This window comes from Sarcophilus harrisii, chromosome 1, assembly GCF_902635505.1.
Source record: "Sarcophilus harrisii chromosome 1, mSarHar1.11, whole genome shotgun sequence".
Lineage (NCBI taxonomy): Eukaryota > Metazoa > Chordata > Mammalia > Dasyuromorphia > Dasyuridae > Sarcophilus > Sarcophilus harrisii.
Window position 1 is genome coordinate 672,753,611 of NC_045426.1, and position 26,921 is coordinate 672,780,531.

Sequence of the window (26,921 nt, forward strand, 5' to 3'; positions counted from 1 at the left end):
GCCATCCTCAGCAACAAGATCAACCAAATCATTTCCAATGGAGCAGTAATGAACTGAACCAGCTATGCCCAGAGAAAGAACTCTGGGAGATGATTAAAAACCATTACATTGAATTCCCAATCCCTATATTTATGCCCACCTGCATTTTTGATTTCCTTCACAAGCTAATTGTACAATATTTCAGAGTCTGATTCTTTTTGTACAGCAAAATAATGTTTTGGTCATGTATATTTATTGTGTATCTAATTTATATTTTAATGTATTTAACATCTACTGGTCATCCTGCCATCTAGGGGAGGGGGTGGGGGGTAAGAGATGAAAAATTGGAACAAGAGGTTTGGCAATTGTTAATGCTGTAAAGTTACCCATGCATATAACCTGTAAATAAAAGGATATTAAATAAAAAAAAAAAAGAAAGAAAACTTTTGAGCAGGGGGTGAGCTAATGAGATGTATTTAGGAACATAAATTTGTTTGATTTATGGAAGCTGTATTAGAAAAGGAAAGGGTGGAAACAGGGAGACTCTTGAGAGAATCCAAATGAGAGGTAATTAGAGTCTGAACTAGAATAGAAATTAAATAAGTGGAGAAGAGAGGATGGAAATTAGAGATACTGTGCAGCTGAGAAGACCTGACAGTTGGTTGGAAGTGGAAGAATGATAAAGAAGTCAAGGATGAATGGGTGACCAGAAAATCATTGATATTTTCTTTTTAAAATTTTTAATTTAATTTTTAAATATTCATTTTTACTTCCCAATTCTCTCCCTTCTTCCAGTCCCTTTCTCATTCAATAAGAAGGCAAACAATATAATACCTATTATCCATATCATTTTTCCAGATATGTATTATAATCTCCCAACTCTGCAGAGAAGTTTCCAGTACTCCATCATTGAAATCTTGTTCCCATTTTTCAGAGTCCAACTTCAATTGCACTTCCTCCATGCAGCCTTCTTTTATGATCCTAGGTATAAATGAGCAGCTTCTTCTGTAAACTCCCATTGTTTTCTGTTTACCACACTTTGTTAGGTGTGCCCTATAAGACAGTTCCAGAACTGCGCTTTGCTTCATGATTCAGATATGTTAGGAAATTTCTGATTGCCTTAGAGATCTCAAAGACTAACTCTGCAGAAGGCAGACATTAAGAATGAGTCAGAGACAGATCAGGAGAGGTAAAGCAAATACTTTTCAAATTGAGGACTGGCAATTATTCTTGGAGGCAGATATGTGGAGGGAAAGTCAGCCTCTCACTCCCAAAATCTGCACTTTCAACCCTAGAACCTGCTGAGTGCACTTCCTTGGGTCAGATCAGTCTCTTCCTCATTCACTGAGCTGAGGTGTTCTATCTTGCTTCCAGCTGGTATTACTTTTCCATCATGCATTCTTCAGTTTATTCAAATATGAATAGCTTTACTGACTTTTGCTTAATGTTTTGCTTAGACAAATGGGTGTATTCAAGCTACTATTCATGATGGTATTTTACATAACCAGAATTTAGTAGGGATGGGGGAGGTAGGCTGGCTAAATTAAATTATTACCTTTCTTTTTTTTTGAAGTGCAAAATGGATAATTTTTATTACAGTGAATTTATTTTTAAAAAGCTTTTTATTTTCAAAATACATGCATAGTTTTCAACATTCACCCTTGCAAAACCTTGTGTTCCAAATTTTTTCCCTCTCTCTTCCCTCCATTTCCTTCCCTAGATAACAAGCAATCCAATATATGCTAGACATGTGCAATTCTTCTATACCTATTACAATTATCTTGCTGCATAAAAAAATCAGATCAAAAAGGGGAAAAAAAGAGAAGGAAAACAAAACGCAAGCAAACAACAAAAAAGTAAAAATATGATGTTGTGGTCCACACTCAGTTCCCACAGTCCTCTCTCTGTATGCAAATAGCTCTCTCCATCACAAGACCATTGGAACTAGCCTGAATCACCTCGCTGTTAAAAAGAGCCACGTCCATCAGAATTGATCATCATGTAATACTGCTGTTGCTATGTACAATGTTCTGGTTCTACTCACTTCACTTAGCATCAGTTCTCTCCAAGCCGCTCCAAAATCATCTTGCTGATCATTTCTTATAGAAAATAATATTCAATAATATTCATTTTCAATGACTTATTCAGCCTTTCTCTAACTGGTGGGTATCCACTCAATTTCCAGTTCTTTGCCACTACAAAAAGGGCTGCTACAAACATTTTTGCACATGGGGTCCCTTTCCCTCCTTTATGGTTTCTTTGGGATAAAGACCAAGTAGAGACACTGCTGAATCAAAATAAATAAATAAATAAAAGCAGAGTTGGATAGCTCTTTAGGCACAGTTCTAAATTGCTCTCCAGCCTGGTTGAATCAGTTCACAACTCTACCAGCAATGTATTAGTGTCCCAGTTTTCCCACATCCCCTCCAACATTCATTCTTATCTTTTCCTGTCATCTTAGCCAATCTGAGAGATGTGTAGTGGTACTTAAGATTTGTCTTAATTTGCATTTCTCTGATCAATAGTGATTTAGAGCATTTTTTCACATGGCTAGAAATGGTTTAAATTTCTTCATCTGAAAACTGTTTATATCCTTCAATCATTTATCAATTGGAGAATGGCTTGAATTCTTATAAATATGAGTCAGTTCTCTATAGATTTCAGAAATGAGGGCTTTATTAGAACCCTTAGATGTATTCCCTTTCTTTTAAGAACAATTAAGGAAAATGTTCTTTATTTTGAACGTTGTTCTCCTAGACTTACATATATACGATGTGTGATATGAACTGATGATTCTTGCTCAATCCTCTTCTTGAAGATGAACAAGAGAAGAAACAAGAGCCCAGTTTTGTTCACCATCTTATTCCTAACAAAGGTGAAAATATAGTGTCTTTTGTAGGAGGTCAGACCCCTGATCAGATGTCTTTTATGTATGACTTTTATACATCGGATAACACACATTCACAAATCTTATATTCATATTTCTCTTGTGGCCCTTTTTTATATAGTTCTGAAAGAACTAAGTTTATAGAGACATTTCGAATTAGAAGGGATTTTAGAGAGCCTTAGTCCTTCTATTTTGAAGATGTGGAAACTGAGAGCTGAAGTGCCTTGCCAGTTCACAGAGCTAAATTGTAACATGCGCAAATTCAACGTGCTTTCTACTCCACGGTGGTCTCCCTCTCTCAATCTCCCCTTCTCTTTTACAAAAAATCACGTCTTCTCCCTCCCTCTCTATTCGCTCCCTCTTCTTCCCCCCACCCGCACCCCCCATGTCCCTTCCTCCCTTAGGGGTAGGGCCCTCCTTTGTCTTTTTAGAAGGTGGAGTCTTTTGGTGAGGAAGGCCCTGGATCTTAGGTCCCTCAAGGAGTCTGGGCAGGACTAAACATCTCATTACCCAGCCCCGGGTGGAGATACAGATTCGAGAGTCCAAATGTGGAGGGATACTCAGCATGAGGATTGGTCTGCCCACAGGAAAATAGACCAATGGAATACTAGTCCCACCCCCAACCTGTCCAGAGCCCAGCCTGTCAGTTTCTTAGAGCACTGGAGAGGCCAGGTAGGTTGAAGTGAGGGGAAGGGGTAGCATGGGGCTGGGGGGATAGGAGGGCTTGGGTGGGGTGGGGTGCGGTGATAGTATATAGGATTGATGAGGGCCGGGGTGGTGGTGGTGGTGAAATCGAAGGTGAGGAGGCCATTTGAGGGGCACCGGAAATCCTCCTTCCTCCCACTCCCCATATGTTCCTTCTGGACTCCTGGAGGCAGTTGTCATGGAAACAGCCCCTTAAAAAAAGATCCCCCAGAGATTCATCCCCCCTCCTCCGTCTTTGCTCTTGCTTCTCTTCTCCTGTCCCTTTCTCTCCTCTTTCATCCCGTCTCCCTTCTGCCTGTCTCTGGTACTCTGCGTTTTCTCCCTGTCTGTCTGCCTCTTAGCTCTAGCTTAGCTTATTCTTTCTTCCCAATTCCTCTCGCCTTCATCATTCATCCCTCTTTCCTTCTTTCACCTCCTCTCTCTCCCATCTCTTAATTATTTTTATCCCCCCACCATTTTCCTTTGGCTTGTCTCTCCGCCCCCTTCTCCATCTCTTCCTCAGTCTCCTCCGCGTTTACCCGGGGCCACTGGCCCTACCCCCTCCTGCGTCGTCCCCTCGCTAGCGGGCCCAGGCTGGGGCAGGGGGCGGGGTGGGGCGGGGCTCTCCTGTGGTCTCCTCGCCCCCAGCCCCCTCCCCTTCCTTGATCTCCTCCCTCTTCTCCCCATTCCCCTCCGTCCGTCGTCCAGGCCCTACTGCCGGGTCAGGCCCTCCCACGGGGACCCAGGTGTTCCAGCTGCTCCAGGCTGAAGGTGACTGAGAGATGGGCTTGGGGGGGGGGGGGGGGAGCGCCGAGCGAGCGAAGCAGGTGGAGGGGGAGGGTTTGAGAGGCGGGGACTTCGGCGGTCGCGCTGGGCTCTTTGTCTCCATTAACTCCTTCATGGAAGCCCCCCTTCATCCCTTCCTTCCGCCAGCAGGTGTCTGGAATCAAGGTGTGTGTTTTGGGGGTGTGTGGAAGGACAATAGACAGATCTTCCCTTGTTTCCCCCCCCCCACTCCCCACCCCCCGCTCCTCTCGGCATCACACCCAGACTCAGTCGTCACTAATGGAGCTGAAGATAGGACCAAGGCGGCTCCCCCTTCCCTAAACTCTCCATCTGCTTGAATTTCCAGGGGTTCCTGATCCCTTGCCCCTTCCTCAGGCCTAGTTGGAAACTCGGTTTCCCGTAGTCTTCTCAGGGCTTGGATGTGTCGAGGCTGAACACTGAGACAGCAATAGCATTTGTACTGGGGAGGGAAAGCCTTTTTTATCCCTCACATACTAGCTGAGGAGGGGGAAGAGGAGTAGGGATCTCGAGTTTGTGAGTGGGACTGGAGAAGGATGTGACTGGGTCTCTGGAAACACTGGGTGGCTGGGGACAGGGTGCCTGGATCCCAGGTGGTGTGGCCAGAACTCTCCTGGCACTTCAGGGGTTGGTAGGCAAGATGGTGCTAATCTCTCTCTAAGCTGTGGGGGGTGGTGGAGGGGGAGGGATCCCATCTGCCATCTAATTCCCTCAGAACCTGCTGGGTGTCAAGAGGCTGGTTGCTATAGGACACACAGGAGAGCTGGGAAACGCCTACAGTGTCCCCAGCTGGTGGGGGAGGCAGGTATCTGAAGAGAATACAAAAGAAGTGTGAGGATCGTGGGGGGCTGAGAATGAGGAACTGGACAGTTGGGTGCTGGAAAAGGCAGAAGAAACAAGTGGGAGGAGGTGCTGGTAGGCCTGCAAGGCAGGCTGGGATATGTCATTCTCTATCTGTTGCAGGATGAATACTGGAGCTAAAGCTAAAACCGGGGGAAGGGGCCCCCCAGCTGCCCGCCTGCCCAGCTCCACAGTGCCAGGGTCTCTCGGGACTCCTAAAAGATCAGGGGCAGTGCCACCACGCGTCGCTGCTGAACCCAGAGCTGTGGTGAAGAGGCCTTCCGGGGAGCCAATGGGACGAGTGGCACCTGTCCCCAAAGTGGCCACAGCCCTATCTGGGCCCTCAAGAACCAGCAAGACAGGCCACAGTGTTTCTAGCACAGGTACAGGGGCCCCAGATCTTGTTTCTTGATCCCCAGCCCTAAGTCTCAAGACCTTAAACTTGTCCCTTGCTTGACTCTTTTGCTCCTGCTCTCTGACAATGGCATTGAACTCTACTCTCAGCTCCTGCTTCTACACTATAGTGCCTCCCTCTTCTATTCCTTCATTTCTCTTCTCTAAATGTCAGAGATAGTAAAGGGAGAAGAATTTGGGGGCAACAGACTGGCTGGCTCAAGCTTCCTGAGGTGCCCTCCAAGGCCCTGGTCCTAGAGGATGGCCTCCCTGATTCACTCTCTATCCCCCTCTAAAAGTGTGTTTAAGGTGTTATGGGAGGACAGAGGAGATCAGGATTGAACTGACCTGGAGCTTCTCCCTGTAGTGCCCAGGCAGCCTTTGGTGAGGAAAGCAGAACCAGCTCCAGGTGCAGGCCAAGCTTCCAGGTACGACTTCCCCGAGAATGTCCTCCTCGGGTGGGTATGACCCATTTCCAGATGGATCCACTCTAGATATGACTGAGCACTAGACATAATACCTACATGTGATCCTTTCTCTGGTGATTTCCCTCCATGACCCTTCCCCAGGTAAGACCAGCTGGCCCCTTCTTTGGTATTTCTCCTCTCTGGGCTGATCCCTTCTCCGGACCTGGCACCCACTCTCTCTATAGGACCCTTCCCCCAAACTGGTCCCACTTTATATATGGACCCTTTCCTTTCCCCAGATATGCTGGGTCCTCGGCCCTCCCCAGGTATAGCTCTTCTCAGGGGTGAGCATGTCACAGGAAACATTTATTTTACAACCTTAGATGCAAGTGGATACAACACATCAGCTTGTGTTCAGGGAAGGGGGCTTGCCCTAGAAAACTCTGGGGAACCCAAGTTAGCTCTCTCTGTATGACCTAGGCTTTCTTCTCTCACCTAAGACCAGGGCCTGAGAGCTCCAGGGTGTCCACTCCAGCCAAGCCAGTCCGCTCTGCCCCGGCGGCATCTGGAGCCAAGTCTAAGACACCTCCAGCTTCCGCCTCCACAGGGCGGAACGTTGTGGCCCCAGGAGAGGCCAGGAGAGGTAAGGGGATGGGGGACAGCAATGGCGCGGAGTCAGAGGATGGCGACACTCAGCAGTGAAGGATCCCCTTAGGGAAGGGATCTATGGGGACAGCGCACCAGGGAAGGAGGACCCTCCCCCCTCCACAGCCCATCCTAATTTGCCACTAGGTGCAGGTAAAGGGCAGGAGAGCCAAGAGACTCTCCTGGAAGTCTTTACTCTCTCCCATTTCTTCCAGATACCACTCGACCAGCTCAGGGAACGCAAAGCTCAAGGGCTGGGCTCCCTGGGTCACGGTTGGTTGGAACCTCAGAACCCGAGCCAGGGTCTCCGCGAACTCCCCTCAAATCCAGGGCCAAGTCCTCACCCCTGCCCAAAGCCACAGCCCCCAGAAGAACGCCCAAGAGCCCCGGGGACCCTGTCTCCAGCCCAGCCTCTGCGGCCAGGAGGAAGTCCAGTGAAGGCTCTTCCGGGCTTCCTTCTCGCCTCCCAGGGCCCACTCGTCGGAGCCTGGACAGCGCCTCTGCTGCCTCCTGGGCCCAGCCCTCTCTTCAGGCCCCGCCCCCGACCTGCCCAGTCCTCAGATCCAAGGGTCCCTCCTTTTCCTCCACGCCCCCTTCTAGGAGAAAAGACAAGCAGGCTTCACCCCTAGTCACACCCCCTATACAAGCTCCTCCCCTTCCATTGCCCACCCCCCCTCTACAAAACGATTCTCCGCCCACATCTCCCCAGCAGGCCACACCCGCTAAACAAGCCCCACCCTCTCCCTTAGCCACACCCACAAAACAAGCCCCACCCTCTCTAACCACATCTTCTAAACAAGCTTTTCCTTCTCCCTTGGACACATCCCCTCCACAAGTCAATTCCACGCTGTCCACATCTCCCCAGCAGGCCACACCCGCTAAACAAGCCCCACCCTCTCCCTTGGCCACACCCACAAAACAAGCCCCACCCTCTCCCTTGGTCACACCCACAAAACAAGCCCCACCCTCTCTAACCACATCTTCTAAACAAGCTCTTCCTTCTCCCTTGGACATATCCCCTCCACAAGTCAATTCCACGCCGTCCACATCTCCCCAGCAGGCCCCACCCTCTCCCTTAGCCACACCCGCTAAACAAGCCCCACCCTCTCCCTTAGCCACACCCGCTAAACAAGCCCCACCCTCTCCCTTAGCCACACCCGCTAAACAAGCCCCTCCCTCTCCCTTGCTTATACCCCCTCCTCAAGTCAATTCCACGCTGTCCACATCTCCCCAGCAGGCCCCACCCTCTCCCTTAGCCACGTCCACTAAACAAGTTCCTCCCTCTCCTTTAGCCACACTCACCAAACAAGCCCCTCCCTCTCCCTTAGCCTCACCCTCTAAACAAGCTCTTCCCTGCCCCTTGGCCACACCTCCTCCACAAACCAATTCGTCTCTGTCCACATCTCAGGGGATCTCCCCCTCTCCTTTAGCCACAGCCATTAAACAAGACCCGCCTTCTCCCTTAACCACACCCACTAAACTTGCTCCTCCCTCTCCCTTAGCCACACCTTCTCCACAAATCAATTCTGTGTCCACATCTTCCCAACAGGGCCTACCCTCTCCCTTGGCCACACCTTTCATACAAGCTCCTCCACTTTCCTTGGCTACACCCTTTCTACAAACCAATTCTCTTTCCACATCTCTCCAGCAGGTCCCATCTTCTCCTTTAGCCACATCCACTAAACAAGCCCCTCCTCCCTTAGCCACACCCTCTAAACAAGCTCCTCCCTCTCCCTTAGCTATGCCTCCACAAACCAATTCTCTTTCCACATATCCAGAGAAAGTTTCATCCTCTCCTTTAGCCACATCCACTCAAGCCCCACCCTCTCCCTTAGCCACACCCCCTAAACAAGCTCCTCTCTCTCCCTTGTCTACACCCCCCCTACAAACTAATTCTCCGTTTGCATCTCCTCAGCAGGCCCCACCCTCTCCCTTGGCCACACCCCTTCCACAAGCCAATTCCCCTCTGTCTACATCTCCCCAGCAAGATTCACCCTTTCCTCCAGCCATGAGTTCTTCCTCAGCCACATCACTTCCTCAGGCTCCTCCCTCTCTGACCACAGCCCCTCAAAAGGCCCCACTTTCTCCTTCCTTAGCCACATGCTCCCTTCAGACCTCTCCAGCTATACTTCCTCCACAGGCTGCTCCCTCTTCTCTGGCCACCCCTATCCAGGCTGCTCTCACTCCTACCAATTCCACTCTGCAGAAGTCGCTCTCTCCTTTAGCCACACCCTCAGAACAAAGAGCTGACTCTCTACTGGCCACGCCTCTTATTCAGGCTCCACCCTCCCCCTTGTCCCCACCCATTCCCCCTCGGGCCACACCTCAGGATCCATCCTTGTCATTAGCTACGCCTCCTCACCAGGCCCCTTCTCAAAAACTCTCCATTTTAGCCACACCTGCTCTACAGACCCCTCCCATTCCCTCAGACCCACCTTCCCACTTGTCCTCTCCTTTTCCTTTGGCCTCCCCCCCTCCCCAAGCTCTTCCCTTCTCTCCAGCCTCCCCCCCTCTACAGGATCTTCCCTCTCCCATAGCCACACACTCTCAACAAGCTCCATCCTTTCACTTGGTTCCGCCCTCCCCACCCTTGGTCACCCCACCTCTTCAGGCCCCTCCCTTGCACCTGGCCACACCTTCTCAGGCGCCATCTTGGGACACAGCCCCTTTGCAGCCTCTCTCTGTTCCTCTGGTCTTGCCTCCTCCTCAGACCACGCCCTCTCCTCTGGCCACGCCCCCTGTGCAGGCCCCTCCCTCTCCCCAACACATACTTTTGGTGCAAACTCCTCCCTCTCCCCTGCCCATACCTCTTGTGTCGCCCTCATCCTCTTTGCTGGTCACCGCCCCTGTGCCGGCCCAGCCCCACCTGCAGAATCCTCCTCCTGGGGAATTGTCCCTTCCAGAGTCTGTCCTGTCTTTGGGAGCCTTGGGTGGGGAGCTGTCCAGAAGCCCTTCCAGTACTCTGAGTGGCCCGGATCTTGCTGGACACAGCAGTAGTGCCACAAGTACGCCCGAGGAACTTCGAGCCTACGACAGCGGCCCTGAGATAGGGGCCCCAGCTTCGCCCCCACCCGATCCTGAGCTTGAACTTGCTGCCTGCCATCCTGCTGCCTGGAGCCGGCCAGGGGTCCCAAACAGGAGCCCCTGTACCACCACCCCTCGACTTACCCATGGGGTCCCAGGTAACCCAACTAGGGGGCAGGACAGGGGCTGGAGGAAGAGGGCAGCTCTTTGAAGAAGGGATAGGTCTCAATCTTGTTCTTCCTTGCCATAGGTGAACCACTGTCCTGGTCTCCTTTGGCAGGGCCCCCTGATGGTCTGTCCACGATCTATGAGGCAGAAGCTCCGGAAACAGCATTTGGACCCCCATGCAGAGATGCACAAGAGGAGGAGGAAGAGGATGAGCAGGCGGTGGAGAAGATGCCTTCAGCACCTCGAGGTCCCAAGCCAGCTAGAGTGGGTGAGCTGCAGCTGGGAGCATTGCAGGCCAGCGTAGTACAGCAGCTGCTGAGCCGGACGCTGCTGCTGGCTGCAGAGGGACCAGGGGGAGCCAGGCAGGGACCTGGGGGTGGCCGCCCGGCTCTAAGTGATGCCGAGCTGGGCCGGTGGGCAGAACTGCTCTCACCTCTGGATGAATCCCGGGCGAGCATCACGTCCGTCACTAGCTTCTCCCCAGATGATGTTGCCTCACCACAGGGAGACTGGACTGTAGTGGAGGTGGAGACTTTCCACTGAGAAGCTCTTGTTCCATCCCATCCAAAGGACCATTGGGCCCTCTGAACTGAAGGCCCCAGGCTGTTGATACCTGCCTTTTGCCTGGTTCCGCAGCAGGGGGAACTAGGCAGAGGGATAGTCATGAGGATGTTCTAGCTTCCTAACATCCTTCCATCTGAGTCCTGAAAGGTCTTGTCCTGACCAGCTTCTTGATTCCCATGTATTGTATGTATGTATGTTGTAGATTGCCATTGCTGGTTTGCTCCTGTGACCTCTAGCTTCTGTAGGTGGTGTGCCTGTGTGTTTTCTAAGGCCTTTTTAGTCTGTAATAAAGCTGAGACAGTGGGGTTGTAGTTGCTGTTTTAGGGGGTTGGGCAGTAGGAAACTTGGATCTGGGGACTGCCTCCAAGTCCTGCCATTTCTTCTGCTGCTGATTTTGGTGAACAGGTGGAGAACAAGGCTTTAGGGGCAGTTTTCTCCCTTCTCCCTGGGGCTCAGGACCCCCAGGGAGGTGCCAGATGATTCTTTGGGGCAGGATTCCTGCCGGGGTGGGCACTTCGGCCTCCGAGGCAAGGGCCGGCTCACCCCATGCTGCCGACAGTGAGTGAGCAGGTTGGAGCTCTGGCTGAAGGATTTTCCACATACTCCACAGAGATGGGGCTTTTCTCCTGTGGAAAGGTAGTCCCGGGTTTGGTATAAATGGGGAGCTGGGCAAGGGTCATATGGAGGGGGATGGGGTTGAGGAAGGGGGACTATCGAGGCATCCTGGTGAAAACCAGTTGTCAGAACTGGGGAGTTATGGAAGTATATTGATGGGGAATCTAGTGGGGAGATGTAGAATTCAGGTAGCTACTTGGTAGGGAAAATGAAGACAATGGAGGGTAATGAAAGGGCTGGAGGAGCCATGAGGATGTATAGGGGGCCTGGCCAAAATATCTCCGAGGAGAGGAGACTGACAATGAGCTGGGCTCCCTTCCAACTTCCCTCCTGGAGTGGAAGGGCTGTTGCCGGGTGGGAGGGGATGGGGGCGGGGCAGACCTCCTGCGGTGTCCCCCAGACCTTTCTGTGGCCAGTCCTGCAGCCGGGCTGCTGGCTCCCCTTCCCTCCCTCCAGCCCCCCTTCCTCCTCCTCTTCCCAGGCCGCACCGGTGTGGGTGAGCGTGTGCTTCTTCATGTCGGATTTCTGGTGGAAGCGCTTGGTGCAGAAGGGGCAGGGGTGGGGCCGCGTGCCCGAATGGATAATCAGGTGTGTGGACAGGGTGGAGGAGCGCCGGAAGCTCTTCCCGCACACACCGCAGGGGAACAGTCTCTCCTGGGGGCAGGACGGGAGCCGTGGAAGGAGGGACCAGGCTGGGCTTCCTCCACACCATCCCGTCCCACTCGAGGGGCAAAACACAGGGCTGGGAAGGCAGTGGAGTAGCTTCTGTCCCTCCGCCCCCCCCCCCCCAAGTCCTCCTGGGTTACCTTGAATTGGTGAGGGGGCTGTGCTGTGGGTGGTGGCAGCAGTAGCTGTGGCTGCAGGCTTGGGGCAGTAACTGCTGTCGCAGGCTGGGGCTGGGGCTGGGGGCAGTGGCCATCCCAGGAGAAGCCGGCTGGCCCCTGGAGCCCTGGGGTTAGGTCAAATGAATCCAATCACTATGAGGTGCCTAGAAGGTGACTCCTCACAATCTGAGGCCTGAGCCCTAGGCCTCCAGCTTCCACCTCCCCTAGCCCAGAGGAGCTCTTACCAAAGAGGTCAGCCTCTGCCTGGGCAGAGGACCCCAGGGAGGAGCTAGCTTCAGGGTTGGGGGACAGGGGCCTCTCAGCCCATGGACCTCCAAGGCTCCCCACAGAGAGGGCTGGGTTCTCTGGAGTAAAGCCTATACAAGAAGAACTCATCATTCTTTGAGAACTGTGAGAAAACCCAGACATTCTAGTTCCTGACTCTGCTGATGTAAGGTGTCCTGGTTCCTAAGTCACCCCCACCCCAACCCTTGCCCCAAACATATCCAAGGCTCTTAAATTCAATTTGAATTGGCCATTTCTCCTGTCCTCACTTTCTCAGCTCCGTGGCCTTTCCCTCTCTCCACAACTTGGGCACCCTAGTACCCAGATCCTCCATGAGAGCCCTGCAGAATTCCAGAGCTGGGGGATCTTCAGAAAGGACAGGCCATACTTACCAATCAACTTTTTTCTTCCAGAGGTTCTTCTGTTTCTTACTAGGAAGGATCGAGGCATCTCAGGGGCTACCCCACTGGAGATGGGCGGTAGAAGAAAGCAGAGTAGGATTGACACCTCAACCCCCTTGAGTCCTCCCACTCTGGAGGTTTTAGTTTAGATCAGCTTGGATTCTGCGTAGCTATCAGACATTCAGATGTGCCTTGGAGGATGGGAACTAATGAAAGTGAAGCAACAGGGTACCTAGGGCCATTCCATCTTCTTCTCCCTCCCCAACCCCAACATCCTGGCACCAGTTTACTCTGATTTCTAAAAGGAAAGTGGCTATCTTAGGGGCCTGTCCTATCTTTTCACTGGCCCCTCCCCATATTCCTTACACACACAACCACTACCACCATCGAACACACTAATTGAGCTCCTGCAAACTGATTTCCTTCCCAGAAGGAATGACGATCCAGGTATCTTCCCTCATCAGAACTGAGCAGGAGCCAAGGCAGCCCCTTTCCTCCCTGCTCCTGCCATACCATCCTCTCTTCTTGGGCCTCAGGGATTATGGGTTTACCTTAAGCCCCCACAAAAAGAAAGGACAGATAGCTCAACCCAAAGGTCCTGGTCATCTCATCTACACCCACAGATGACCCCCCCCCTTACCTGCCACACTTTAAAGCTAATCTTACCTCCACATCAAAGCCTAGCTTCCAGCCTTATCTCCACAAAGTCTGTCCTGACCATTCCAACCTAGCCACAGGCTCGGACCTTCCTTTTCTCTAGACTCTTTGGAATCTGCTATAAGAATCCCAGAACCTCAGAGCTAGCAGAGATGTCAGAGGCCAACTAGTCCAACCCGTACATGAGCACAAACCTATTCTACAACTTCCCTTACAAGCGTTCATCCAATCTCTAACAAGAGGCAGCCCATTCCTCTTTCAGAGCTTTCTTTGCAGCTTTCACTCCAGTTCTGCCCTCTAACGGCAAATTCTGACATCTTCAGTGTTTGTCGCCAACACCATGGTCATTTCCCTTTGTGGTTTCTGTAGTTCCATTTCACCCACCAATTAATTCTCTTTGTAGATTAATAGATTTGTGCACAGCCTTCTTAATATACGAACTGCGCCCTCCCTCCCCCCGTTATGTTCTTTTTGGACAAGATATGCTTATCCATGGCTGAGAGATTCCTGTCCCAAATCCCAGCTCCCTAAGTCTCGATGATACCTATGAGGTTGTGCTAAGAGATCTTATGTTGCTAAGAGATAATTTTGACCTCATTCTCGATCTTTTTTCCTTATAGAAAGCACTATTCTTTGTGGCACAGTGGGGAGGGGGAAACTTAATTTATTCTTTGTGGCATAGTGGGGAGGGGGAAACTCAATTTAGAACCTAGAGAACCTATGCTTTTCTGCTTCCGTGTGATTGAGCAAGTCACTTTACTTCTTAGGACCCTAATGTTTTCATCAGTTGAATGAGGGCATTGAAAGAAATGATTCCTAGTATTACTTCCAAATTTAAAATACTATTACAAACTCCATATATCTTTTTATGGTTTGTATACAGGCATTTCTTCCTTCCTCTCACATTTCTGTTTAAAAACTTTGTTGCTCAGGTTACTGAGCCCCTCATCACAGCTATTTCCCCAGTCCTGTGAGATGCCCTGATCACAAGCCCATACTAAGTCTTGGAAGACTTCTAGTACAGTTTTCTGTGGAGGACTTAAGGAAAGACATGGATAAGAATTATACAAGATGGCGAGGAGGGTTCTCATCAGATCCACTGACATAGACTTCAGGTCCATGTCATATATTAAGTGTGGGACTGGGAAAGACCCAGATTTGAAGTCTTGACTCGATGTTACCTATGAACTTTGCCAAGTCATTTCACCTGAGCCTCGATTTCCTATCTGGAAAGTGGGGATAACATCAATACTTTCTATTTCACAAGGTTGGTTGGGAGATTCAATGATAATGTGTGTATATACATACACATATGTAATATTTTGTGTATTTTTAACATTCTACAAGAATATCAATTGCTATTTTTTTTTAGAAGTCTGAACCTACTAACAGATGAATTATCCATGCCCTTAAATTCTTGTTTCCTGCCCAGGACATCAGATTTATTAGGGACGCTTACCTTTCAGCTTTCATCTGAGGGGTTCATTCATTCCTATACAAATTAGAGGTGGATTCTTATTCCCTTACCTCTTATCTGGCCTATTGCTCCAGTCTTCTAAAACAGTCTCTTTTCAGTCTCTCTCCTTGGTATTTCATCTACAGGATCCCTCTCCCTAAAGTCTAGCTCTTGTCATATCACTCACCTTTAAAGCCTGCAGTATCTCCCTATCCACAGAGGAAAAATATGAGGTCCTCCGTGATGTTCCATATTTGCCTTTCTAGCCTTATCTCACATTGCTCTTCATGACTCGTTATATCAATCACTCTACTTCCACCCCATTACCCAAGATAACAAGATTCTTACTTGCTGCCTTTAGTTTTGCAATTTCCTTCCCACCTCTCCAATTAAAATTCTACTCCTCTTCCCAAACTACTTTGTCTTACCTCCTCCTGGAATTCCCACCCTTGGTGGGCTCAACTCTACAAACTTCCTCTGCTTATTTTTCCACGTGTCTTCTCCACTCAGTTAAATTGTCTGGAAGCTACTTCCAGAGAGGAAAGGAGCCTTATTCTCCATTGCTCTCCCGGTACATCATGTTTAGTGACTTTGATGACACCTACTCACACATAAGCACCCTCCTTACCCCACCCACACATCCTCCTTCACACCCACCCACACAGAGCACTAACATAGACATCTCCCTATTGCACACACATCTCTCCACAGCCCGTTACCACTGACTCCACCTCAGCCTCCAAGGGATCTCGTCTCACAAATCCTCTGTTCATTCTTGCCAATTTCATCCCTTCCCAGTCCTTTTAAGCCAGAATTTAAAGCTACAATGAAAGCTCCATATAGCAATCCAGCAATGGGATTAGGGTGAAGTGAAGAAAGGCTTTTCTTAGTTTGGGTGCCAACTCTTCTACATTGTGTCCAATTCTTAGGATGTTTTTTTTTTTTCTTTTTTTAAAAACTCCTCCCTCCACAGCCATATTCTGCCTGAAAGAGTATTCCCTAGTATTTCAGGGAAATGAAAGCAACCCTCAGTTTCTCTTGCTCCCTTCATGCTATCTGTTGTTAAATCAAAGACTGAGGAACGGAAAGAACCCCAAGCTTCTTGTTTAAGCCATGAGGCTCAGGCCTTCCTGGTCAGTCTTTATCTCACTTTGCTTAGGTTAGTCTCTTCCAACAAACTCCACCAACCTCCCCCTCCCCCAATATCCTGCCCACCAATTCTAAGACCGTGTAAATATGCTTTATTATTTGTCTTTCCAACCTTGTGTGGAGACACATGGGTTTGTACAGGCAGTGTGAGGATGGTGGTGGGCAGAGGGGGAGGTGGAGGCCATATACTTACACCTGACAAGACATTGCAGAGCAGGCCAGATACCTGCAGAGTACCAGTCATCCTCAACTACTTCTGGTCTCAGCACAGGGGACAGAGCCAGAGGGAAGGGATGTTGTGTATGTGTGAGAGAAAAGGGATGGAGTCAAGAGTGGGAAACCTGCCCCACAGGGGCTTTCCTATGAATTAAGTATAGATCAGACTATTTGCTTCTGATATCAGCTAAGGGGCAGGGGCAATAGGGTCAGGGTCAGGAGATAGCTTTGGGAGCACCAATGTGGTGGGCTGCCCTGGAGCCATAAGCCCTCAGTGATTGGGGGAGGACCAGAGTAACAAGGTGTGAGGAGAGAGAGATGGGGCAAATCCTCCTGCAAGGACAAAGAGTAACATTTAGGGTATAGTGTGTGTTTGAGGGGAGCATGCCCCCAGAGCAGCTTAAGTAGACACTTCATGGATTTTGGCACCTAAGTTCTCAAACTCAGCAAACAGAGCCCAAAGGGGAGGAATCAGGGATGAAATGGAAGACCAGAAGTCTTATTCTTCAGTGAATATGGCACTTCATCCTCCCATGGCCACAGGCACGAATTCTACAAGCAGGTTCCTAGGGCAGGGCCTACCAAGGAAACATTCCCACTCCTCTTTGCCCAAATTCTTTCCCTTCCTAGGTGGCTTCTGCTAGGTTGGTGAACCCTCTTGGAGTGAATATGGAGGATCTAGAGGGGCACAGATGGGTGCTGAATACTGATACTGCACTGCAGGGAGAGACAAACGGGATAAGACACTCGAGTGAAAATCCTCCCTCCCCCTCAGCCTTTCCGTCTGGGATCTGGTCACCATCTGGCTGTGAGGAAGCCCGGCAGCACCTTTAATGTTGGCAAAGAAAAGAGACACCAGGAAAATCTTAGAAAGCAAAGTGCTAAGTGTAGGGGAAGACTGCTCCGTGGGGGGGATGAGCAGGCTCTGGATGGTGAGGGAGCTCCAGGGTCTGGGACTAGGATGGTCAAAAGGTGCTCTTCGCTACCTCTAGCAGTGGCTAAAGCAGTTCCTCTCTCAGCTTGGGAGCCATGTGAGGATTCCTCCTTCCCACCTGTGGCCCAAAGAAACTCTCCTCAGCCCTCCGGACACAGCAGCTTACTTATCTGGGACTAGTGACAGGTGGGTGGGCGAGATGCTGATTAGCAGATGCTTCTAAACATTCCCTTAGATATTTGCTCCCCAGACTGGGATGACTTTGGTTTTAGCAGAAAAAGGGCCTGTTCCTCCAGGGGCACTGACCCAGGTACTGTCTTGGCTGATGACAAGAAGGGAGTGGTGGAGGAGAAACAATATGGTCAGAAAATGGAATTGGCACAAGGAGGAAGAGGCAGCTGCTAATGGAAGACGCAGCGCCCAAACTGACGAGGGATCTGCCCTAACCCCGTCTCCTATTCCAAGGCCAGTTTCCCCCCTCCCCTCCACCTCAGGGGCTACAAGGGAATGGCCTTGGAAGGAAGGAGCTAGGAGTGGAGAGCTTGGACATGCCAAGGCCAAGGAGCTCCGGAGGGAAGATACCACAAAAGGCCTGGCAAACAGAGGAAGTTGGGGGGCTTGTACATTCTGTATCTTCAAGGGTGTGAGCCAGCCTTTTGTGTCAGCCTCACTGGAGGAGGAGGCCGTAGCTCAGGGGCAGCTGGTGGTCTTTTACATCACAGAAAAGAGAATCCTATTCTTGCTTTGACACTAGGCTACGGCCCTGGGACTCCTATGGCCATAACCCATCTGCCAAGACCTGGTCTCTCTTTTTTTTTTTTCTCAGGAGGGAATCTTTTGCTCTTGATTCCTTTGTCAGGTCTGCTAATGGCTGAATCTCACCCTCTCCCCAATCTCCCCCATCAACCCCCAAATGTGGAGGTACAGAACTGGCAGGCAGGGACTTGGTTAATCTGAGGCACCTCTCCAAGGATGGGGTGGGGCAGGAAAGTCTATGCGTCCTTAGTTCTCAAGTCCCTGGAGAAAACAGACTAGTCCTGGGAATGGAGACGGAGAAGAGAGCAGTTGCCTCAGAGGCCAGTCCTGATCATTGGTCCTCTACGCCCCTCCTTGCCCCAGTGCCTGTGCTGCTCTCTTGGGAGGGAACGGCAGTGCTTTCTGGTCCTGGGCAGTCGGGGATGGGGGAGGAGAACAAAACAACCCTCTTGTAGATAAATAAATAACACTGGGAACAATCAGAAACTCAGAGACCACAGAAGTGTTCCAAGGCAGAGGGGAGCCTGCGACTCCCAGAGTCTCCCAGTCCCTGCCTTAGAGAGCCCCTGAAAGGAAGGAGGATGGTGGGAGATGGGAAGGGAGCCACAGAATGGAGCTGAGTTTAAATACAGTGAATCACAGGTGCCCCTGGGAGAGGGCAGTGTAGACAACACTCAAGGTAGATGTTCTGATGCACTCTGTGGAGGGGCAGGCACACCCAGATGTGCCCCACTCCCTCTTGTCCTGGTAGGGAGGGGACAGCCCCTCCAGGAAGAACGCTGAATGGAGGTTGGGGAGAGCCTGCCCTCCTACCCCCCAAACATGAGAGGTCTGGGCCCCAGATGGGGCGGGCCAAGGAGACAGTCATTCCTCAGTTACCCAGGCTCTGGCCATAGGAAGGGGCCAGCTCATCAGCTTCGCTGTCCGTGCTGCCCTCACTGTCCTTGGCAGGGCGGTCTAGTCGGCGGAAGAACCGGGCATCCCGGGGGGAGAGAGGATACAGGGCGTCCTGCAGCGCTGCCCCCACCCCCACCCCCAGGAGCTCCTCATCGGAGGAGGGCAGAGAGTCCTCATCCAAATGACGCACCAAATGGAGGCTGTCGAATGCCAAGGGGTCCTCAAATGGGGGCGGGCCCTTCAGTAGCCGAACCTGGGAGACGAGGGGAGAGGGAGACAAGATTGAGAAGGCAGTGGACAGGAGAGATCCAAACCCATATTAGCCGGGAAGACAAGTTGTGGCCAGGATGAGATGGGAGATAAAGGGGATGCTAAAGAGGACCAAGGGGGATGAGATGGAGGAAACAAAGGAGATGATCAAGGGATTAGGAAGGGAAATAGAAAAGGGAGTGAGCAAGACCTCCTGTGTGGCAGAGGGCCACCAAGAGAGGAGAGATGGCTCTTGGGTGGAGAACACAGAGTAGGAGGAGGTAGTGGGCCACTGTGGCCCCCTCCCCCCCAGCAAGAAGGCTGTTACTGGATTTGAAGGGAAAACGAGGGGCCAGATTGGGGAAGGAGTAATGGGGATCAGGCAGAGGGCTGGTAAGGTTCCGAGGAAAAGGTCTTCCACCTTAGCCCAGCCCTGATTCACCCAGACACCAGAGCCTGAGGGGGCGGCTCTGGGGGAGGGGCAGTTACCCTGGGCTCTGATACGGAGGGGTGGCCTGTGGGAGCCTACAAGTCCCAGCATGCAGTGCGTCGCCTCGGTCCAGCTGCCAGCCTGCCCAGGGTGAGAGACTCTGCTTGGATCAAGACAAGAGTTATGGGGCAGGGAGCTCCGGCCCTGATGTGGGACCCACAAGTGGGCCTGAGACACCAAGCACAGCCGGGGAGCCCATACTTGGGAGTCCTGCTTTCTCGACTTCCCTCCTTTTTTCCTGTGGGCCTAGACCCTCTAACTCAGACAGCTGGCACCTCTCCCTGCTCTTTAGGCACTAATTTTAGCAGGACCAGGGGCTCTGTAGGAGGCCAGCTCATAGAACGGGGATCTAGAGAGAGAACAGTTGGGAGATGTTTCCTTCTCTGTCTTGCTCTGTAGTTGAAGGCCCAATCCTGTGTCTGCTCTAAAGACAGTAGGAAACTCCTGAAACAATAGTAATAAATGATGGAAGATGACTCCTTTAAGCTTTCCAAAGAGCTTTCACCTCCATTATCTCAGGTGATCCTCATATTACTTCTGGAAAGCAGAGATTTTTACTCCATTTCACAGATTAGGAAAACTAGGGTAAGGAAAGAGGAAGGGCTTATTATGTGCCCATGGTCATCAGCTGAGACCACAAACCCAGTCTTGGGCCTATTAGGCCATGGCTCCTGGGCTGGCTGTTCTCTATGTGAGTCCTGCCGTGTGCCCCCAGATAGCTAGAGCACGTGTCAGGAACGCTCATCTCAGGGATGGTCTGATGTTCTCTGGTGGGCTACAATGGCACTCTGCTCCTTTCTTAGCACAGCATTGGATAAATTTGCCAGGCAGTCCAAGGCCCTGGGAATCTCTTCTCTGGGCACATTAGCTCGTGCCCTGGCATAAAGGTAGAAGGTTTGCCAGCATGCCCAAAGAGGGAGCAGATGATTTTCCTTCTTGGAATGCCAGCCGGCTGAGGAGCGACTAAAGAAGTCACAGCCTGGCCCAGCCTAGGACTCACCTCGGCCTTGAGTTCGTCAATCTGATCCTTGAGCTCACGGATGTACTGGGAGGAGTCGGAGTGGTTGAGCTGTCCTTGGATCATACCTTCTTCTCTCTGTAAGGCAAAAACATGCCCCCTCCCAGGTAACCGAGGAGAGGAACATGGGGACAAAGACTCTCCCCCCCCCCCCCAGCTCTCTTGTGGGTGGCGCCCTCTGACCCTCACCTGAATCTCCAGCTCTGCGATCCGCTGCCTCATCTCTGCCACAGCAGCCATGCTGTCTGCCTCCCTGAGCCTTACTGCCATCACCTCCTCCTTGCTCTGGAGGGGCAAAAGCAGCAGGAAAGCACAGGGAGCTGACTCGGGGGAGGGAAAGAGGAAGGAAGAGAGGGAGAGGGGTGGGATGGGAGCCCGGCAGCCTGGGCTGGACGGCAGGCCCTGGAAGATGGGGAAAGGCTGCAGAGCACAGCTTGGGGATGGGGGCTAGAGGGTGGGGGCCCACCTTACACTCAGCCTCAGCATGCTTGCGTTTGCTCTCACTCAGTTGGGTCTGCAGGCCTTTGTTCTGAGCCACGAGGTAATGGAGTTTTTCCTGCAGGCCTGCACTCTCTGCTTCTACACGGTTCAGCAAGTTTCGATGGATCTGGTCCTAGGAGGAGGGAAGTCACCGGCAAGTGACCAAGGGCTCAGGCAGTGCAGGGGGAGCTTAGAGCCAGACAACTAGGTGACCTCTGGCCTATAACTGACAAGGTCCGGGGGTGGCACAGCCCAGTGGGGTTCATGAGGTTAGGCAGATGGATGGCCTAAGCTTGGTAGTGGGGCAGAGGAGGGTGCAGTCCAGGGAAGACACGGTCCTTGCCCATTCCTCATTGTGGGGAGGCCCTCTGACCTGTGTCTCCAGCTCCACCACTCGCTGCCGCAGCTCCCTCCCTTCAGCCAGAGCATGGGCCTCTCGCAGCCGGACGGTCATCAGTTCATCCTGTAGGTCACTAAGGGCCAGCTTCCGGGGAGACTCCTTCCATCTCCCTCCCCGGGAGAGGTGGGCCTATCCAGGAGGGAGGAAAGGGTTTTAGAGGCAGAAGAGACCTCCAAAGGGAAGATCAGCCTCCTGGAATCTCCAGTCATCTTTTCGAGTGTGAAATGGCTTTTAATCAGCTTCTTTCAAATAAGACCAGAGTCCCATCTCAGAGTCTTCTCCCTGTCCTGGGACTGTGGTCCCAGGGAGATACAAACATTTGGGAAGGCATGATGGAGGTGGCTGAACCTGAAGGTCCTCCCTACAGGAGCTCTTCAGCCCTAAGAACTGTCATTTCTATAAAGCATTTACCTTATCTCACAATAGTCCTGCAAGAGAGTTAGTGCAAAGTCCATAGTATACTTTAAATAACTATATAAATGTGAATTATTTTGGCTGCTCCAGTCCTCAAGAATCTCATCAGTGAGGGGGCTTGCTCCTCCAGCTCACACCTTGCTACACAGCTTTATGATAATGAAGAGCTGAATTGCATCCAGAGGAGGGTGCTAAAAGGATGGTTGGACTGGAGATGATGCCATTGTTGGATCAGTTGAAGGAACTGAGATGCTGACTTGGAGAAGAGAAGTCATACAGGAGACACAACAGTGATCTTCAGTTATCTAAGGGGATGTCACCAGGGAAGAGGAATTGAATGTATTCTCCTCTATCCTAGAGGACGGATAGCAATGGAAGGAATATGATATAAGGAAAAACTTTCTAACAGAGTTGTCTATAAAGTGAAAGGGCTGCTTGTCTTGTTACTCGGTTTTACTTTTTCATCCAGCAAACACTTAGTAAATGTCCATTATGGACAAGGCGCTGTCTGAGGTTTTAGGAGTTTAAAGATAAAAGCAAAATTCTCCTTGCTCCCAAGAAACAGCATCCTGTGAGGGTGAATGGGTTCCCCATCCCAAGAATCCTTAGCTTGGAAGATGGCTGATTACTTGGAGAGGTTAGAGTTTCACAGTGCACAAGGGATTCCTGTTCATGCAAGGACTGACAAGATGACCACTGTGGTTCTGTGGTTCAACAGACACACAATTTGCAACCAAGTCTCCCCCCCAACTTTTTCTCTAACTAGCTAGATCCTGCAAGGGACTGCTCAGATGATACAGTCTTCAAGAAGCCTTCATCCTCCAGAAGAGCACTGGAAGAAGACTAATAGAGCTTGCAAGCCTTGTTAGCCTCAAGAAAACCAAAGTTCAAGAGAGGAAATGGTTTTGCCCACAACACAAGGAAGTGACAGAGACAGCACTTGAAGTCTTGGTTTTAAACTGCCAGTCCAGGACTGTGCAGTGCATCAAAGAGTGAGAGGGAAAGCCCTCCAGGGAAGCCTGGATTCACCTGCCAGCTGTCTGTGAGCTCCTGAACCTGCAATTTCAGCTCCCGAAGGGAGGCCACGGCCTCACTCTCCCGAAGTTTTAGGCCTTTTAGTTCTTCCTGTAGCCGGGCCACATTGTTCTCATCAGGAAGCGAGTTGTTCCTCTAGGAAGAGCAGAAGAGAGAACAGAGTCTGTGAAGGGAATCAAGCTTTTGTCCCCTTGCCCTCCTATTCCCTCCCTTTGGGGCCCCAGGGCTTGGTACCTGAAGAGAGCAGTAGGTGATCTTATCTAGCAGGGTCTAGCAGTTTCCTCGTCCTCACTACCAGGCTTGGTACCTTTGCTTCTCAAAGAGTTGTTTACCCGTCTTCTTCACTGCCAGGACCATACCTTTCCTAATCCCCACTAAGGCAAGAACCCATTGGTCCTTGTTTTCTAGAGGAAACAAATAATATTCCTGACTTCCATTCTTCACTCTTATAGCTAGGCTGGTGAATGGAGCCCTAGGACCTCTAGACTTCTGGGAAAGTCTGGCTTCCTAGGGCAAAACTACTGAAGAACTAGGAGGAGAGCCCCTTTGTGACTCAAAGTTTCCACTTTCCAGGCTTTCAGACTCCAGTCTAAGTTACTGTGATGAAAAATTGAAAAACGAAGTCAGATACATGAAGGGAAGGAGACAGAAGGAGGCAGTGAGGGAGAGATGATGTCGTAAAGAGGGCGGCAGAAAGAGAAGACCAGATCTCTCCTACCTTATAACCTTTCTGGAAAGATGCAAGTCTGTAGGCTTATCCCACTGTTGGCAACCCTCTGGATCTGATACCTAACCCTTCCCTCAGCCCCTATCAAATACTTAGAAGATGCAGGGATTATAAATTCCTCGAGCTTCTAGACAAGTCATATTGTCCCTCCAGATATAAGAGTCTCTACACAGCTTGGATCAATGAAATTCTTCCGAGCTCCCCTGAAAAGTAGGCTCTTCAATTGGGTGGAGCCATAACCAATATTATTTGCACAGTGCTTTACAGTGTATAGATCTGACCATGTCTTCTCTATTCAGTCAGTTTCAGTGGCTCTATGCAGCACCTCTAGATTCAATCAAAAATTCAGTTTGGATTTACAACTCCTTCATAATCTGATCCCTTCCTACCTTTCTGGTCTTTTTATGCCCTACTTCCCTCCATGTGCCCTACAAACCAGTGACACTGGGGCTTCATTTTTGCTATTCAAACAAGACACTCCCTCCATCTCTTCTGGACATTTTCTCCAGTTGGTCCCCATGCCTAGAATTCTCTTCCTCCTCATCTCTGCTTGGTGACTTCTTTGAAGTCCCAGCTATAATCCCACCCTCTACAAGAAACTTTCCCAATCCCCTTAATGCTATTACCTTCTCTCTTTTGATTATCTTCCAATTTATCCTGCCTGTGTCTTCTATGTACAAAGCTGTTAGTGGATTGTTTCCCCGCCATTAGACTGAGCTCTGAGGGCAACCTTTGCATCCTCAGTTCTTAGAAGATGCTAAATAAGTGCCTGTTGACAAAGTGCTTTTCCCACAATAACTTCATGAGGCATTTCAGTGGTGGAAACAAACAGGTTTAGGAAAGCCTCAACATGCCCAAGGTTACAAGCAAGTGATTGAACAAGACTTAGAAAGATCTCCTCACTTCAGGGTCAAATCTCTTTCCATTACCCTAGACAGCAAGAGTTTCCTCCAGAGAAGGAAATTCTTATGTTCAACTTAAATCTTCTACTTTGCAAATTACAAACCAAATCCTTTTTTCCTTGTCCAGATCTTAATAACAGTGGGGAACAGCTAGTCTCTACCCTTTTGTCAGAAGCCTTCTCTGGGTGCAGGGAACCCTAAAACATTAATAAATTACTAAGTAATAAATTACTTTTTATTGATTCTCAAATACCCTCTGACAAACTGGGATCCCTGAATATGCCTCATGGTCAGAAAGGCCTACATCTGGACACAGCACCCATCAGTCTGATTGAAACTGAGAATGATACATCAGATCACTGGACGAATGGCTATGGGCAGGATTCCAAAAACACTATTTTTAGAGTCTTAAGAGAAGGGCCCCAGCTTTTGGTGAGGGTGGGGAATAGGATGGTGGGGAGGTAGGATATCTCTAAGATTTTCCTTCCAAATGAACAGGGCACCTCTTAAGGGCTTTTTAGCAACTAGAGTTGGAGACCAAGGCAATGATCTAGGCAAACAGGGACTGATTTAATGTAGAGGCTGTGTAAAGATAAACTGATCTCTGAAATCTCCATTTTGTAGAGTGGAGTCAATATGAAACTAGCTGGGGTAGGAGCCACGAATTCGGGCTCCCTGCTTCTCTGCTGTCTGTGCTAGATAGGAAAACATCTCTAATGAGATACTCTCAGAAGCTGGGGCTGGAGTACAGAATTTTTGAAGTTGGCCCTACTGTTGTAAATACTACTCAAACTAGGCAGAGCAGAGTCAACTTTTGTGACCCACATTGCCCTTCACCTTCTTGAATGGCTGGCATATTCCAAACAGTGGTTGCCATATTCTCTTGGATTACTGAAGAGTTTGCACAAGACACTCTCAGGGGGTGTGTTCCCTACAAAGTTCTTTTCTATCTGAATGGAAGCCCTGAAATGAAAGCTGTGCCAAATCTGCTGCACAGTTCCCAGGAAGTAAGGATACAGAAAGAAAAGCAGTCTTAGAGACCAATCTGGCCCATGAAAAAATTATAATGATCAAATGACATTTATATAGCATTTTAAGGTATTCAGAGTACTTGGCACACATGGAGTCTCAATACAACTCTGTGAGGAAAGTCTTAGAGGGATTATTATCCTTATTACATCTTTGAAGCAAGTAAAGTGACCTGCACAGTCATCTGGTGAGTGTCAGCATGGTATCTGAACCCAGAAATGATGACAAGTGCAGCACTTGCTTTGATCCGTCACAGGGCAATTTCTAAGACAGCTCCGTTTCCTTAGTTGGAAGTGAATGCCTCTCTGACCTATCCCTACAGCAGAATTTCTGTCCTGCAGTCAGAGGATGCCCAGGGACACCCCACGTGTCTCTCCTCTCTCCATGTTGTGGACACAGAGAGTGACCGTAGTCCTGAGGCTGGCTTTGAGGTGGGACTCACAAGCACTGGCCTCATTTTGATGTTCTGTGTGTGTCTCGTGGACATACACATATGGTTTCTGTGTCCACAAGTTTCTGTGTATGTATGTGTACAGGTAGTTGGGATAGGGGAGGAGAAGGGAAGGAAAATGTGTCACTTGCCTCTGTCCCAAGCCAAGCTGATCTTGCTAACTTCCCAGCAGTAATGCAGAACACTTTTAAAAACTCTTTTTGTACACCTATCTAGAGAGATGAGCTTATGTAGGAATCAGGACATTTCACTTTTCCTTAGCTTTCCCTTTAAAATACTTTCAGTGATTTACAAGATCAGAGTGATAAAATCTTAAGCAGCAAAATTCTTTGATTCTGTGTGTAATAGGGCTGAGTTTGGATGGATAGATTATGTAGCTACATACTTTCTTTAAGTCCTTGTTAGAGTCTCTCCTTCTGCAAGAAACTCTTTCTAGTCCTGTTTAATTTTGATGGCTTCCTTCTGAGACTAGCCCTAATTTATCCTGTATATATCTTGTTTGTACATAGTTGTTGGGATGCCATCTCCCCTAACTGACTGGGAATTTCTTGAGATCAGGGAATGTCTTGCTTTTCTTTGAATCTCCAAAATTTAACATAGAGCCTAAAACATTGTAGGTGTTTCATAAGTGCTTGTCGACTGACTGATGACAAGTGCTTGGAGATCTTCAGATAACTTTGTGGAAGACAGTCCCAATGCCTTGTAGACTGTTCCTGTGGGCTGGTAATATGGTTCTTTAACCACCACAAATCCTCTGGTCTCTAGGCCTGAAGGCAAAATTAGATATTTGGTTTCTGGGTCATGTGCCCCGATTCTTCCACTTCAGGACTGAAAATAAGATCCAGGTATCTAGCCTTTCTCTCTTGAGCCCCCACCTCAGAGTTGGAAATAAGACCTGGGCACCAGCCTTCCATCCAGAACCTATCTCCCCAGTTCAGGGCATAGAATGGGGATTCAGACATCTGTTTTCTCTCATCTGTGCCAATTCCCTGCCTCAGGTCTGAGAAAAGGACTCAACTATCTGACCTCTCCATCTTCATACCCAGACACTCTAACTCCTGGCCCTTTCCTTTATTCCCCCTCATTACTTGGGTAGTGGTTCTCAGGGCTCTCGAGTGGCCCCTCTTCTTGCACTTAGATG

The 26,921-nt window shown here is 49.9% G+C and overlaps 3 protein-coding genes across 13 annotated transcripts in view; 1 reads left to right on the forward strand and 2 right to left on the reverse strand.

Annotated features, from left to right (window-relative positions):
- The first annotated feature begins 3,436 nt into the window (after positions 1-3,436).
- On the forward strand, positions 3,437-10,698 carry PRR36 (proline rich 36). 4 transcript variants are annotated; one of them, XM_031948328.1, is made up of 6 exons: positions 3,437-3,538; positions 5,318-5,577; positions 5,955-6,015; positions 6,495-6,637; positions 6,855-9,821; positions 9,914-10,698. In XM_031948328.1, the coding sequence occupies exons 2-6, from the start codon at positions 5,319-5,321 to the stop codon at positions 10,372-10,374; spliced, it is 3,891 nt and encodes a 1,296-aa protein (XP_031804188.1). In that variant the 5' UTR covers positions 3,437-3,538; position 5,318; the 3' UTR covers positions 10,375-10,698. The 4 variants fall into 4 exon arrangements, with proteins under 4 accessions (XP_031804188.1, XP_031804189.1, XP_031804190.1 ...); XM_031948329.1 differs by lacking the exon at positions 3,437-3,538 and adding an exon at positions 3,563-4,321; XM_031948330.1 differs by lacking the exon at positions 3,437-3,538 and having other exon boundaries at positions 4,347-5,577; positions 9,944-10,698.
- Positions 10,465-15,719, reverse strand: LOC111719248 (zinc finger protein 836-like). Its single transcript, XM_023496918.2, has 5 exons — positions 12,512-15,719; positions 12,080-12,211; positions 11,817-11,959; positions 11,499-11,664; positions 10,465-11,021 (listed from the first exon to the last, which is right to left on the reverse strand). Exons 1-5 carry the CDS (start codon positions 12,567-12,569, stop codon positions 10,816-10,818), a joined length of 705 nt encoding a protein of 234 aa, XP_023352686.1. The 5' UTR covers positions 12,570-15,719; the 3' UTR covers positions 10,465-10,815.
- A 1,830-nt stretch (positions 15,720-17,549) lies between these two features.
- Positions 17,550-26,921, reverse strand: part of EVI5L (ecotropic viral integration site 5 like) — a 63,053-nt gene continuing 53,681 nt past the window's right edge. For 5 of the 8 annotated variants that reach the window (XM_031948335.1, XM_031948334.1, XM_012542299.3 and 2 more), the window contains 6 exons: positions 22,666-22,806; positions 21,196-21,351; positions 20,809-20,955; positions 20,532-20,627; positions 20,325-20,420; positions 17,550-18,838 (listed from right to left, as the gene is read on the reverse strand). In XM_031948335.1, coding sequence (XP_031804195.1) covers positions 18,560-18,838; positions 20,325-20,420; positions 20,532-20,627; positions 20,809-20,955; positions 21,196-21,351; positions 22,666-22,806 — 915 coding nt within the window. In that variant the 3' untranslated portion in view covers positions 17,550-18,559. Of the gene's footprint in view, positions 18,839-19,323; positions 19,425-20,324; positions 20,421-20,531; positions 20,628-20,808; positions 20,956-21,195; positions 21,352-22,665; positions 22,807-26,921 lie in introns of all 8 variants that reach the window. The other 3 variants (XM_031948337.1, XM_031948336.1, XM_031948332.1) reach the window with 3 other exon arrangements.

Excerpts from the sequence above, each read along its gene's own strand:
- PRR36 (XM_031948327.1), top strand. The coding sequence starts at position 5,295 with ATGTCATTCTCTATCTGTTGCAGGATGAATACTGGAGCTAAAGCTAAA. Across the intron at positions 5,578-5,954 it reads CCACAGTGTTTCTAGCACAG|TGCCCAGGCAGCCTTTGGTG; the intron begins GTACAGGGGCCC and ends TTCTCCCTGTAG. Across the intron at positions 6,638-6,854 it reads CCCAGGAGAGGCCAGGAGAG|ATACCACTCGACCAGCTCAG; the intron begins GTAAGGGGATGG and ends CATTTCTTCCAG.
- LOC111719248 (XM_023496918.2), bottom strand. The coding sequence starts at position 12,569 with ATGCCTCGATCCTTCCTAGTAAGAAACAGAAGAACCTCTGGAAGAAAA. Across the intron at positions 11,665-11,816 it reads AGCCCCCTCACCAATTCAAG|GAGAGACTGTTCCCCTGCGG; the intron begins GTAACCCAGGAG and ends TCCTGCCCCCAG. Across the intron at positions 11,022-11,498 it reads GCACACGCTCACCCACACCG|GAGAAAAGCCCCATCTCTGT; the intron begins GTGCGGCCTGGG and ends ACCTTTCCACAG.